Here is a 14,499-nt window from a genome sequence, read left to right as displayed (position 1 = left end):
TTTCTAAATTTGGAATGGTTCTATTTTATGTTAACACACGAAACCCATACTTTTAGTCAATATCTAAGGTTTTGTGGAGAAATAAGAATTTCACAACTTTTCAAATTGGATATTTGATATATAAACTCATGTTTCTGTGTAGTCACAAGAACCTTATCAACTGAGTTTATCTTTAAAAAATCTACTGAAAATTTACAATGTTGTGTTAGTTTCAGGTGCACAGCAAAGTGATTCAGTTAGAGATATACAGATATTCATTCTTTTTAAGATTCTTTTCTCATATAGGTTATCCCAGAATATTGAGTGGAGTTCCCTGTGTTCCTTGTTGGTTATCTATCTCATATATAGTAGTGTGTGTATGTTCATCCCAAGCTCCTGATTTATCCTCACCCCACCACCATGTTTCCCCTGTGGTATCCATAAGCTTGTTTTTGATATCTGTAAGTCTGTTTCTGTTTTGTAAATAAGTTCATTTGTTTCATTTAGAGACAAAATACATTTGGGGCATATTTTGCTTTCTTTCAAAGCTATTAATACTACGGTAAGCATATTATGAAAAATTCACTCAAATAAATTTCCCCAACTTTGAAATCTTTTTATTTCTATTACTCTTAGGCTACCTTCTAAAAGTCCACTGAACATATCAAATCATAATCCTTGTTTGTCACGATGACTGGCACCTTCTACTCTAGACTTGGCTTTCAGTGCCAACATCATTAAGAGATTCTTCAAATTACTTTTTAAATATCCTTTTCCCTCAGGATTTTCACTTATATCTAATTAGACTACTTACTCCATGCCATGTAATCCCTGTTGCCAAAACTGCTAAATGCTTCAATAAGTAGGAGGAGGGCATCAATGGAGCAAGACAGATGTAATGTCACTGGTTAACAATAGAAGTGTGAAGCAGCTGCCTTAATTATGAAGCTTATTAATTCATGGTGTTGAGAAAAAACTTGGCAAGAGTTCTTATAAAATATCTAACCTTTTCAAATAGCAAGATATTGCTTAAAACTTAAAATCTATGTTTTCCATAAGGAAGGTTGAAATTAACTATTTTGCCAGTAATTAACATGTGTATTTAAAACCTGTAATTCTAAGTCACAAGGTCACACATAATTTTAAAAGCAACTCTGTTTCTTAACTGACTTTTAAAAAGTATATACCATTACATTTCAATACTTAAAATATTTTTTACATTTGGAATTAAATCATAGGATAAGGATAAATATGTCTAGGAGAGGAAGTAAGGAATAGGGAAGAGAGTTCTAAAGAGCTACTTTGTATGGAACCTGGGAAAACTTAAATAACCTCATCAAACCTCAGTTTCATTTTCTATATATTAACATTTACCATGTTGTTTGAGGATTATAAATAATGTATATTAAGTGCCTGGCATGTAGTAGGTGCTCCATAAAAGGTAGTTATTATTACTTTTTAATGAATATATTGAAAAGACTAGATTTAAATAAATGGGTTGCTGTCATAGAATAAGTGAAGAGAAATAGTTTTAAAAAAATCTTCAGTCTTACACCTAGAATAGAGTACTTTACTATCATTTAAAGACAATGACATCTAAAAATGTAAGCTAGAAACAGCTCAGTTTCTTAAGAAGAAGATGAGTAAGTGAAAACAGAAATCTGAAAAGAGGTGTTAGCAGAGAAAAAAAATTAGTGGAAGTGTGTTTTCTTTTTTGGTGTTGACTGAAATAAAGATGTACATATAATGGAATAGTGATCAACAGGAATTAGTTCCTGAAAGTATAATAGACTGTCACATTTAGAAAATCAAATAACACCCCCCACTCCCTATATTCTGAAGGATAAAATATATTCCAAGTATCATCTGAAAAAAAAAAAGTGGTTCTGATGAACCTAGGGGCAGGACAGGAATAAAGACGCAGAAGTAGAGAATGGATTTGACACGGGGAGGGGGAAGGGTAAACTGGGACAAAGTGAGAGAGTGGCATGGACATATACACACTTCCAAATGTAAAACAGATAGCTAGTGGGAAGCAGCCACATGGCACAGGGAGATCAGCTCGGTGCTTTGTGACCACCTAGAGGGGTGGGATAGGGAGGGTGGGAGGGAGGGAGACGCAAGAGGGAGGGGATATGGGGATATATATATACATATAGCTGATTCACTTTGTTATACAGCAGAAACTAACACAACGTTGTAAAGCAATTATACTCCAATAGAGATGTTTAAAAAAAAATATTCCAAGTATCTAGTGGACCAAGAGAAAAATACCATACAGATGACACACTTTCATCTAATCCTCATTCCTGTTTCCTTGGTCTGTAACAGAATAATCAGCATCTGCCACACCAAATATGACACGCACAATTCATTAGTAGTTTTATCATTCATAAATTCTTTCTAGCCCTTTTTTAATCTATATATTTTTGGCCTACATTATATTCATCAAGTGAAGTAATAAATTCTCTGAGTTTATTACTTGCAGGATCAGATGGAACTTCCTATTAATTAAAAAGGTTACTTGTGTTCATGATCTAAAGAGGGCCTCCATTCATAAGGTCCATGATTTTAGTATCTGTTACCTGATTCATATCCTCTGCCTCTGCAGACTGCAATGCCCCAATCACATACCTCCCATCATATGAGCGGCTCCCTTGGGCCCATTCAAACTTTCTCCATGATGTTCTTTTGATGTGGGGTCAGCAGAAATGTATATAGCAAACCTCGTGCACAGGGAAGATTAACACGAAGGAAGAATACTATATCCTGTTCTGTTTTTAGAGACTCTTTTTTTTTCCGGTACGCGGGCCTCTCACTGTTGTGACCTCTCCTGTTGTGGAGCACAGGCTCTGGACGCGCAGGCTCAGCGGCCATGGCTCACGGGCCCAGCTGCTCCACGGCATGTGGGATCTTCCCGGACCGGGGCATGAACCCATGTCCCCTGCATCGGCAGGGGGACTCTCAACCACTGCGCCACCAGGGAAGCCCTAGAGACTCTTTTTGATGGTGGGCAACATTCTGCTATGCTTCTTGGAGCGTCACACTGTGCTGATGACCTCGGTCAGGAGCAACACCCAAGTCTTTCATAGTTTATTACCATGGCCCATAGATTATCTGTGCATTAACACAGACACAGACACACAGACACACACACACACAGTTTGCCACTAATGTTCACTATTCTATCTCCTGCCCCTAGAATGAGCCTTACACATTGTAGGCACAAAGTAAATATTTTTTGGATGCATCAATATATAGTCTGTGGGTAGAAATGTGACTGATGGAATTTAATATGGACACATGTAGAATAACATATTAAGGATAAAACATCTAAATTATACATACTTCATCATATGCTTAAGATATTTCTTAAGACAACTCCATTTAGCTTACCTCCTTACTATTTGGAAGAGTTCAGTTTTCATCTTTATATTAAACTCAGAAATTTCCTGTTGCCTCCATCCTTTGTCAAAAGGGTGATACTGTCAATATAATAAATACTATTCTGCAAAATACCAGGCTGACCCCAACAAGCCTACTGACAGAGGAAAAGAACAAAAAGGATAGAATTCAAAAGTTAGGGTATACATGTACCTAATGTATGGAAATTTTTTTTAACCAAACCTGACAACCTTCTGCTACGGAACACTGTGGAAGAGGGAAGACTGAAGGGCCAAAAACACTGTGAAAGGAAGCATACCATGAAATGACCTGATTATATGGCTTTCTCTTTTTAGTTTTGAAAAAAAAACTAAAGGCAATACAATTGTATCCCTACTTAAAAGTTTATGTATTTTTAAATGCTTGATGAAAGTCAATGAATGTTTTTTGTTTTGTTTTTTTTGCGGTACACGGGCCTCTCACTGTTGTGGCCTCTCCCGTTGCGGAGCACAGGCTCTGGATGCGCAGGCTCAGCGGCCGTGGCTCACGGGCCTAGCCGCTCCGCGGCATGTGGGATCTTCCCAGACCGGAGCACAAACCCATGTCCCCTGCATCAGCAGGCGGACTCTCAACCACTGCGCCACCAGAGAAGCCCCAATGAATGTTTTAATATTCCTTTTTTCATTCTGTGGTTACCTTCTAGTTTGTTTTCTCTGGGCCAATAATAATCATACTGCAACATATTCAGAACACCTAAAATAAAAATCTTAATGAACATAATTTCTACACTATCATTAATACCAAAGACAGCAAATACCAAAAGTTAAATACAATATGTAGCCTAAGAAATAATGAGAAAACTTTATTCACTGCCAAAATTAAATTGATGAAATATTATAGTGAATTCAAAATAATACTCAAGAGATTAGAAGCTTCTCAGTTGTGATCTTTTCGGGAATACTAAAAATTCCTCTTAAAATAAGTAATAAATTATAGAAATAAAAAAGTTTGAAAATGACTTCAGAAATATGTCACTGTATCTTAGTAAAAGGAGATGCTGATAGTAAATAAGTTATAATACTGCATTGTTCGAAAACATAATGTGACATTATTAAACATTATAAAAACAAAAGCAATGGTAGTGGAACGAGATCTTTCACACACACTGCTTTTGTTTGTCCTGTTGTGCTTGTCATCCTCTTCTCTATAGCTCCTGCTTGACCAGTTGTATCTCCTTGTTTCAAAACCACAAGGAGATTAATATGCAGTTTTGGAGGTAAGAGCAGAGAAGATAACGAAGCTATGTGAGTCATTTAGGACTCTCTGGTGTGATCACAAAATAATATTTAAAAACACTTTTCAGTGAAAGAATGTTTTCTAGAAATTGTACTATAATTACTTCAAACACAATCCTGCTTTATTACTTAATGGTTCTCTGTTAGTTACACATATGTTCTCTAGTACATAGAGAATAATTTCTAGATAAGAAATTAGCAAAATCGTGGTACCTGCAGATCTCCTTATCCATATGAGTCCTATACTTCTAATGTCCCAGTGTCCTCCCTCAAAAAGAGGTCTCACTTAGATATTACAGACTTAGACACTACGTAGCAAAAGTTGAGAGTTTCATGGACTAGACACCATAGGATGAAGAGATTATATCATTGTTGCTGTAGAACTCATTAAGGGACTATGCAGAACAATATCTATGTAAATATACTGTAGTTTACCTTCTGTATATCTGCAGATGAGTTGTTCTTGTATTATTCACAAAAGAGTTGACTTTATTTTAATAAAGATATACCATGAGATCAGTACTGGTTTTAGGCAGTGTGATGCTGGAAAGAAACAGGCTAATGAAAGGATGTGAACAGACCTCTTGCTCTATCAGTGCCTTTTTATGGAAAAGACTGAAGAGAAAAATGACTGAATTCCCTTGGTACTATATACATTTGGGTTTTTTTTTTTTAGTAGGGTGGAATAGGCATATGGTTTTCACAAACTTTTACGAACAATGTGCATCTAGTCTAGACATACTTTGAACCTCCCAACTCGTTATTTTCCAGCTCACTCTGTGTGTGTGTGTGTGTGTGTGTGTGTGTGTGTGTGTGTGTGTGTGTGTGAGAGAGAGAGAGAGAGAGAGAGAGAGAGAGAGGGAGGGAGGGGCATGAGAGGCAGCACAGTGCAGTGGTTAAGAACGCATACTAAGGTGCTAGACTGCAAACTACTCACTTGATGTGCAACCTTGGACAAGTTGGTTACTCTTAAATAATAGGAATAGGAATAATAATGGGATGTTATCAATATCAAATGAGTGGCTTTGTTAGGATTAAATGAGTTTATCAATGTAAAGTTCCTAGAATAAGGCCTGTCACATGAAAAGTGCTCAGAGGTATTAGCTGTTATTATGTGTTCCCAAGTACTTTAAAATACTAAATTAGGTAAATATATCACGGTAGGTAAATCTGAAAGAAACATTATATTCTTAAATCTAACAGATACTAGTTTAAGATGCTTGCTGAAATTAACTAACCATGATTTTACTGTCTTCCCCCCAGAAAAATCCTGTTTTTATGAATATCTGTCTAGGAAATGATAAAAACCTCATTCTTAGAAATCTAAAAGAGATTCTTAATTTTTAAAAAATATTCTTACCTCAGAAATGAATTGTTAATTTGACAGCAAAATCATTTTCTTGAAAGCTGCCTCATATACTTTAATCCTCTACTCATTTCCATAGAGCAAACAATAGAAAACTGATTTATACAGGACCCATCCACCCATCCGTCAATTCATGAACAAATATTTTCTGACTCATTACAATGTATTTGGCCCTATGCCATAAGCAAAATCTCTACACTAGTTTCTCAAAGGGAAAACACTGAAAAATTGGAAAACTGTGAATGGGATACTGATGTCTATTGAGAATGATAAAGCAATAGGAGAGGTAGGAAAAAAGCTAATAAGTGAACTACAGCAGAATCAGTGAATTTATAAGAGAAGGACCTTAAAGACATTAGAGCCCAATGGGTCTTAACTTTTTAAAAAAGTACCAACACACCTGAGGGGTAAAATAAAATACCGTATTTACTTATAACGTATATCCTGATTAATGTGCCAACAAAGTTTTATGGTAAATTATTACTTAAAGTCAACAACAACAACAAAATAATGCATATATAATATGAAGGAAGGAAGTGGAGAAGATACTCCTAATAGTAATTTTAACTTCAATATTAAATTTAGTTCTTAGCTTCTCGGCAAAAAAGCAAAATGAACAAAGTATAGTTTTTTACCATGTGATAAATCTGATTGTATATTTTCTTTTGGAAGGGGGGAATGGGAGGAGTTAACTTTTCTGGCATTAATTCTAAGAGAACTTAATCAAGTGGATCCTTATGTTAAGAAACATCAGCAACAGCATAGTTCCAACAAGAATTACCCAAAAAAAGCAATAAGAAAAGCTTTCAACTATAATCCAGAGAGGTTATTACATTGAAGGCTAGGGAGATCACCTGGCTGCTGAGGAGAGGCCAGTTTATACCTATTATCCTGGCTTAAATATCAATAGTGCCCCATTCCATTCTCAGACTGACCCAAGTTTGGATGATAAATTACACAGTCATCTTATCTATGGGGAATTTAGTCCAGATTTGCTTTGTAGTGATCGTGTTTGACAGAAGAAAGAACTTCATAAACAGTTTCTGCCAAATTTCAAGAGGAACTAGATGGCAACAAATTAAGACCCAAATTAAAAGTGAAGGTATGAAATATATAAAATATAATCTCTATGTATTAAAAACAATGCAATAATATCATGAAACTCACACTTAGAATTGAAAGCAATTCTTCAGTACCACATTCAGGTTTCAAACGCTCCTTGAACATTTTAACTGTTTGGTGCTTTAAATAGTAGTAAGAGGCAATCCGGCCATATGTCAGTGGTTCAATGCTCCGATTATCCTGTTTCAAAAGAAATATAAAATAACATAAATAAAAAGTACAATAGAAGTGTATATATTCATAAAATTAATAATTCATACTGTAGGTTGCTGTTCCAACTGTTTCATTACAATTTTTGGTTATCATTAGAAGCAAAAGCCCTATTGTTAAAAAGCTGGGCCATCCTTTCAATTGGAATGTGTATGACCAAGTCGTACCTCTCCCATCTCAATACAGTAGGAATGTTCCAATTCAACCAGGGACTTCTCAACCAGATTGGACAGAAACTTGTTCACAGAATCATGGCTCACATCACTCAAATTGTAGTAGCTAGAAAACAAGCAAGGTCATTATTTGTTTCAAAATATTACTTATTAAAACCATCATTTCAATTTCACCTCGCTCTTTTCAGAATTAAAAAAAAATCCATTTATCGCAAATCAAAGGAATAAAGCAATTGCAATTACCACTTCCATTTTACAGATCAAAATCCCCATACTAAGGTTTATTGACACTGATAAACAATGGCAATATGTTAAAAATATGCAAGATAAGCAAATAAAATTCAGCAGCACATTAAAAAGATACTAATTTTCCAGTGTTAAAACTGACATTATTTCAGTTTACACATCTACAGCAAACTAAACTTATATACTAGATTTAGAAAAAGTGAGAAGCATATTATATATAAATATATAATTCCCTTTTTTATGTAAAATCTCATCCTCAGTAACATTAAAAAACTCAAAGAACAATTGATTTGGGTGGCAGATGAGTTCTTTTAGGAAATTTAGTCAATTGTTCCCCTAATGCTTAAGGAGTAAATATTCTAAAGATTAGAAGGAACATCATCAGGCTAACAAAATAAGCATTGTAAGTAAGCTTACCTATACAGAAAACACATAGGTTCAGCTCTATATATCTTCTGAGTAAAAAACCTAAGGACACGCAATTCACCTGAATGCTCCTCCCTGTAACTCCAAGAGATTTTTGGCAAATCCCTAAGATCACTAGGAATCCGTGTCTGGGAAACGATCCAAGAGGTGAGGGACTGCCTCCACAGTCATGGCAGATTGCTAATTCCTGTTGTGTGAACCCTGTCCACTAGTCAGCATGGAGAATTACATGCCCTAACTCTACCCAAGTCAAAGAACAGGAGTGGAAAGTGGCCTCAGAGAACAGACTCTCATCACTGAAACCCAGCACGAGGGATTTATATCTGTACAGGACTAGGAAGGGGGTGGTCACAGCCTGAGGAAGAAAGTGTTAACAATCTCAAATGGGAGAGGTCTAAAGGCCTCTCAAGCATGGTGATTTTTTTTTTCTTTTCCTTTCTTCCAAGGGAAAGATTTGGGGTCAGTACTATAAAAATTTATTTAAAAACAGAAAAAGCAGGACTTAAATCATGGCAGGATATATTTTCACTAGAAAGAGAAGTTAGCCCAAATGTCTAGGTACAACCAAATATATGAGTTTCCACTGAGTATGGATTAATAATAGGTTATTTATTTGGGAAAATAACTGTAAATCATAGTTATATGCTGAGGATTTTAATTCTCATAAAAGAGAATTAGTTACTTTAAATTTTAGTCTGTAGAGAAATTATTGCCCTTCCTGGAAAAGTTCTTTTCATAAACCAAAATAAAGCAGTATTTACCAATGAACAAATACTAGACAGATCAGTGCTATTGTTACTTTAAACAAAATGCACCTACTTTTATCTAACCAGGCATATGTGAAGGTGAAAAACCAGCATTAGAAACCATTAGAAAATATTTCCTTTATCCTGAACTGTGACTGAGAAGGAGTATATAGTTAGAATAATTTATTCTGCATTAGAGGTAAAAATAAAAATTCTGAACATTCAAGCCTCCATAAAAGAGACAGATCCCCAAAGCTGTTTCAGATTATTAACAATATTTTTTTGTCTTTCATTTTTTTCCCCCAACAAATGAAATTTATCAGCCAAACTTTCTGCAACGTAAGTGCTTACTTTATATTTCACATTCTTTTGGCTTGCTAAGCCTATAAATTTTCCAACACGATTTTCAGCTGTCTGGACTAATATATAGTTGATAAAGTTATATCTAAATAGTAAAAAAAACAGTGAAAATGTGCCAGGACACTGAATAAGTAGTACTATTTGCAGAGCAAGAATCAAGCTATCTTTATGCAATTAAAATTACAGAAGGAAGACATTATGAAAATAATATTGTCGTGAAAAACAAAAAGTTATGATTCCACTTTTATCTATAAATTTCTTAGGCCATTTGAAAACAAACAATCTCATGGTTACTGCTATGGACCACCATAAGTCATTCCCATGTAAGTATAACTGGAATGCCAACATTACCATATTATGCTTAAATGAAGAATTTGGTACGCTTACAAATAATACTGAAAACCATTAATGATAAAAACTTTTCTCCAAAAATTATAGGTTCTTTTTTAAATAATTATTTTACTCACTGTTTTATGTATTTACAAGATATATTTTGATGGGCTAATATCCCTTCTGAAGTTTGTTCATTTACATCTATTGGAAAAATTTTTAGACTACTTTGTGGCTTTTATCCAGAGAAAGTACAGTCAGGGTAAATATTTTTTAAACATTTACAGTGAGTTGTAAAAAAGAAAAAAAAAATGAAGTAAAATCATGGCTCTGAGACTGCAACAAATTATCTGATGACTACACTAAAATATCATAATCTAACTTGCTAAAAATTAATGCATTTTTTGAGCAGAATAACTTTAAAAACTTCCATGGATTATTTCTTAATATAGTTGTTCTTTTTCAATATGCTCACCAACATTCTTACTGACTTGCATATGAGAAATGAAAAACTCAATTTAAATAATCGAATTGACATTCAATTTATTCAATATCAAAACTTTTATCCTTATTATATAGGGGGGGGTAATCTAGAATTTTAAAAATCCCTAAAATTGTTTTCTTCAGATATTCTGGCATATGTGATAACTTTATTTATTTTTTAAAAGTGACAACTTTAAAAATAGAGAGGGCTAGTTAAAATATTACATTCTTAAATATAATAGTAAAATCTCAATCATTAAAAAACTTTCTCCCATGCAGCCAACACAAATACTAAAATGCATCTATTTTTGTTAGTGGTATGACTTCACTGATTTATACCAAATATTATTCTTTGTTAATATTTGAACTGAGATTCTAAGGTTACATAAATATTTTCAAATCCTTAAGAAAGTATACTGCTACATCTTAATTAAATGTATAATTTACAAGACACTATAAAGTAATAAAACTAAGTGTAAATGGAATTATTTTTTAGGTCCCATAAAATTTTGAGAGAGAATATATTCTAACACTTTTTTTGTGAATAAAGGATGGAGTTTATATTTACATGATCTTCATTAGTAGCATTATATGGCCTTCGCTTCTAACATGTAAACTTTTCAGTCACTGTGCAATTTCTAGCCTAAACAAATATAAGCATTTAGCTTAAAAAAATTACATATCATTAATTTCAATAACCACTTTACTAACTTGAAAAAAGCATGCAACTGCTAAGTAAAAAGGTCTGTTTTCATGTTGCACTTTCCACAGTAGAAAATTTATAATTTACTGGTTATTAAAACAGAAATATTATACAACTGTTTAATTATGGATAAAGGATACAATGTAGTTTCACGCTCACTGCATTGAATCGTCAAGTCATTATTTTCTCTTTGCCATAAACAGACAGCCTACCTTTTTGTCAGCATGCTATTTCATTTATTTCACAGAGAAACCCAGTTTCACAATAATTGACTTGTCAGAGGCCCTAATTTATGAGGCTGAGCTCTGTAAGATTTCTCTATATTGGATTCAACCTGCACACAAGCAGGGTTGAATATTTACAATGCTGTTAACAGGTGCTGAGTTGTTTAATGATTCTAATAGCCAGAAGCATACTGAGAAAGCCAGCGGGATCACAATTACAGGCTGTTTGAACACAACAATTACTAGTCCCCTGAGAGGTGTGAAAGTCAAAGGCAGTTTGATACTGACAGCATCTAGCACATGGGCTAGACAAGCTAACTTCTATTAGCAGTCCACTGGGAAGAAATTATAAACAAACCTCTCCCTATCATAAAATTTTACAAAGTTCATTAAATTTAAACAGTCAAAAAGTAAAACAACTTTAAAAATATTATCTTTAAAAGACCTTATCAAAGGACAAACAAGAATACCACACATGAAACTTCAAGATATCTTTTTCCAACGTTAATAAGGACGCAATTTCACCAGCTGAAAATGAAAGAGATTTTATTGTAATGTAAAACATAGATAAAGTTACACCAAACAGTTTGGATTTAATGTGAATAGTGGCAGCTATTTCCTGTTTGGTTTATGTAAACCTGGCCAGAGACCTCGCTGGGAAATTTTTCATCAGTATTGAAATGCTGCTGCTATGACTGTCAGTACTGGGAAGTCATTTGTTACAGCACCATGTTTTTTTATGTTCAGATTATGCAGCAGTAATAATGACACAAATAATGAAAGTGGTTGCAGGGACAGCTGAAACTACCACAACATTTTTTTGCCCTAGAATTATTTAGAAGCTTTCTCAGGGGAAAACAGAGAGTAAAATTGAACATACAAATTGAATCCAGAACTCAATTTGAAATATATTAGATTTCATGATGCACCAATACATGTGTTTATATATATTTGAATGAACTAATGTATATATGTATGTGTGTCTACATATATATTTACACATATAAATATGTATCTTTATAAGCATACATATATTTGCATATACATGCATATCAAAAACTTAAGAATATACACAGACATACAGAGAACAACCAGGAACTGAAATCTTTCTCAACATAAATTTTATTTTTGGTGGTGGTGTTGGGGGGACACTTTACAGTAATATGATTAAATGAAGGGGGTTGGAGAATTGGGTCATATTTATTTACCTATATGTGACTATATTTTGAGAGTGGTGTTTGCCCTTTGTATTTTAAATAAACTTCAGCTTTTCCTTGTTACACATACATGCATGCACATATGTGTATATACAAGACCCTCCCACCCAAAGAAAAGTCAAATCTCAATTTATGGCACCGAATGACAGGAAGCATGAAGTATATATTAAAACTACATATAACACAAGCTCTTCATTTGAGACAATGATTTTAGGTTTCTTAAAACTTTTACGAGATCTACAAATAAGTAGAAAAAGTGTACCAATTTCCTGTGCCTTTCTTTGCTTCTAGCTTTGTGTATAGGTGATTTTAACACAGACAATAATAAAAAGATATAAGGGCCAATCAGAAAGAAAATTGCAGGGCATGCTACAGCAGACTAAGTAAAATATGTAACTTGTTAAACTTTATTTAGGCACGTTTTCCCATTTTTATCCAGATGTAAAGGTATAGATATTAAAAATGACATTTTTTTTTGCATCAAACGAACAAAAGTATTATACATTCAGAATTAGTATGGTATGGTTTCCAAAGAGAACACATTTTCCATCACAGCACTGAAAAGAGATCTGGAGAGAAAGTATGGATATTTGAATTCTGGACCTGATAATGGGCTCAGGGATGAAGAATGTGGTCTCTGGAACCAGAATGCCTGGATTCTATCAGTAGTTCTGCCTCTGTCACTCAGACCTGCCTGACTGTGGGCAAGCTGCTTAATCTCCCTGTGCTTCAGTTTCTTCATTTATAAAATGGGGGTCATAACAGTACTAAATGAGTTAGGCTCTTGAAACAGCATCTCAAATACAGCAGACACAATAATAAATAATATTAGTGTAGTTTTTGTTTCCCATTTTATTAACTTCAATTTTTATTTTTATATATTCTTCTTGTATTTGTTTTTGCTAATGTTCTTCTAGTTTCTTGAGACGGATATTTAATTATTTTCAAGCATTCACGCTTTCCTGTAGGTGCCCTAAAGATATGAATGTTCCTTGGAACTGTGCATTGATTAAAATGCATAGGTTTTGTTCTAAAACATTTTTATTTTTGTATAGTTCTAGCCTATACCTATTTAAAAAAAAATTTCATCTTTCACTAGAATAAAAGTAGTTAAATGCCAAGCAGTTAGATTTTTTTGCCATCCTTTCTCTTGTTTATTTCTGGTTTTATTGCATGACACTGTGAGAATGTAGCCTTATGATCTCTACATTCTGAAATACAGTGAGTTGCTCTTTGTAGTCTAGTACATGGTATATATATGTATTTTTTGCGGTACGCAGGCCTCTCACTGTTGTGGCCTCTCCCGTTGTGGAGCACAGGCTCCAGATGCGCAGGCTCAGTGGCCACGGCTCAACGGGCCCAGCTGCTCTGCGGCATGTGGGATCTTCCCGGACCGGGACACGAACCCGTGTCCCCTGCATCGGCAGGCGGACTCTCAACCACAGTGCCACCAGGGAAGCCCCATGGTATATTTTTATAACTAAAATTCCATTAGTGTTTTTAAGTACGGCATATTCTTTTTTGGGGGTACTACGAACACATACACATATTCAAGGCTAGTGTTATTCAAATCTTTTATTTTATGAAATACTTTATATCTCTTTGACATGCTGATTTTTGAGGGATATGTGTTAAAGTCTCTCAACATGACTATAATTTAGTTAACATCTTAGATTTCTATTGGTTTTGCTTTATATATATATATATATATATATATATATATATATATATATATATATATATATATATATATATATATATATAATTTGCGGTACGCGGGCCTCTCACTACTGTGGCCTCTCCCATTGCGGAGCACAGGCTCCGGACGCGCAGGCTCAGCGGCCATGGCTCACGGGCCCAGCCGCTCCGCGGCATGTGGGATCCTCCAGACTGGGGCACGAACCCGTGTCCCCTGCATCGGCAGGCGGACTCTCAACCACTGCACCACCAGGGAAGCCCTGCTTTATATATTTTGATGCTATATTTCTAGTTATCTAAAAATTTATAATCTACTATAACTTTTAGTGATTGTACTTGTTATCAATATAAGCATTCTTCATTGTCCTTTTTAATCTTTATTGCCTTGAATCTCATTTTGTCTGATTTTAGTTCTGTAGCTATTGGTTTCTCTTTGGTACTCTCCTTCAGGTCTTCTTTCAATGCCCAATTTTCTACTTTTCTATATCATTTTGATTTGATATGTTGCTTATAAATCATTTTTAGTGGGATTTAAAA

General features: G+C 34.4%; 1 protein-coding gene across 3 annotated transcripts in view; it reads right to left on the bottom strand.

Moving 5' to 3' along the window:
• Positions 1–14,499, bottom strand: part of ASCC3 (activating signal cointegrator 1 complex subunit 3) — a 331,462-nt gene that overhangs the window by 68,169 nt on the left and 248,794 nt on the right. The window contains exons 35-37 of one of the 3 annotated variants that reach the window (XM_033418760.2): positions 7,524–7,635; positions 7,192–7,326; positions 3,376–3,517 (exon numbers count right to left, since the gene is read on the bottom strand). In XM_033418760.2, coding sequence (XP_033274651.1) covers positions 3,410–3,517; positions 7,192–7,326; positions 7,524–7,635 — 355 coding nt within the window. In that variant the 3' untranslated portion in view covers positions 3,376–3,409. Of the gene's footprint in view, positions 1–3,375; positions 3,521–7,191; positions 7,327–7,523; positions 7,636–14,499 lie in introns of those variants that run through there. The other 2 variants (XM_033418762.2, XM_004264782.4) reach the window with 2 other exon arrangements.

The sequence above is a fragment of the Orcinus orca genome, chromosome 12 (assembly GCF_937001465.1).
Source record: "Orcinus orca chromosome 12, mOrcOrc1.1, whole genome shotgun sequence".
Classification (NCBI taxonomy): Eukaryota; Metazoa; Chordata; class Mammalia; order Artiodactyla; family Delphinidae; genus Orcinus; species Orcinus orca.
This window is presented reverse-complemented; position numbering and strand designations above follow the sequence as displayed.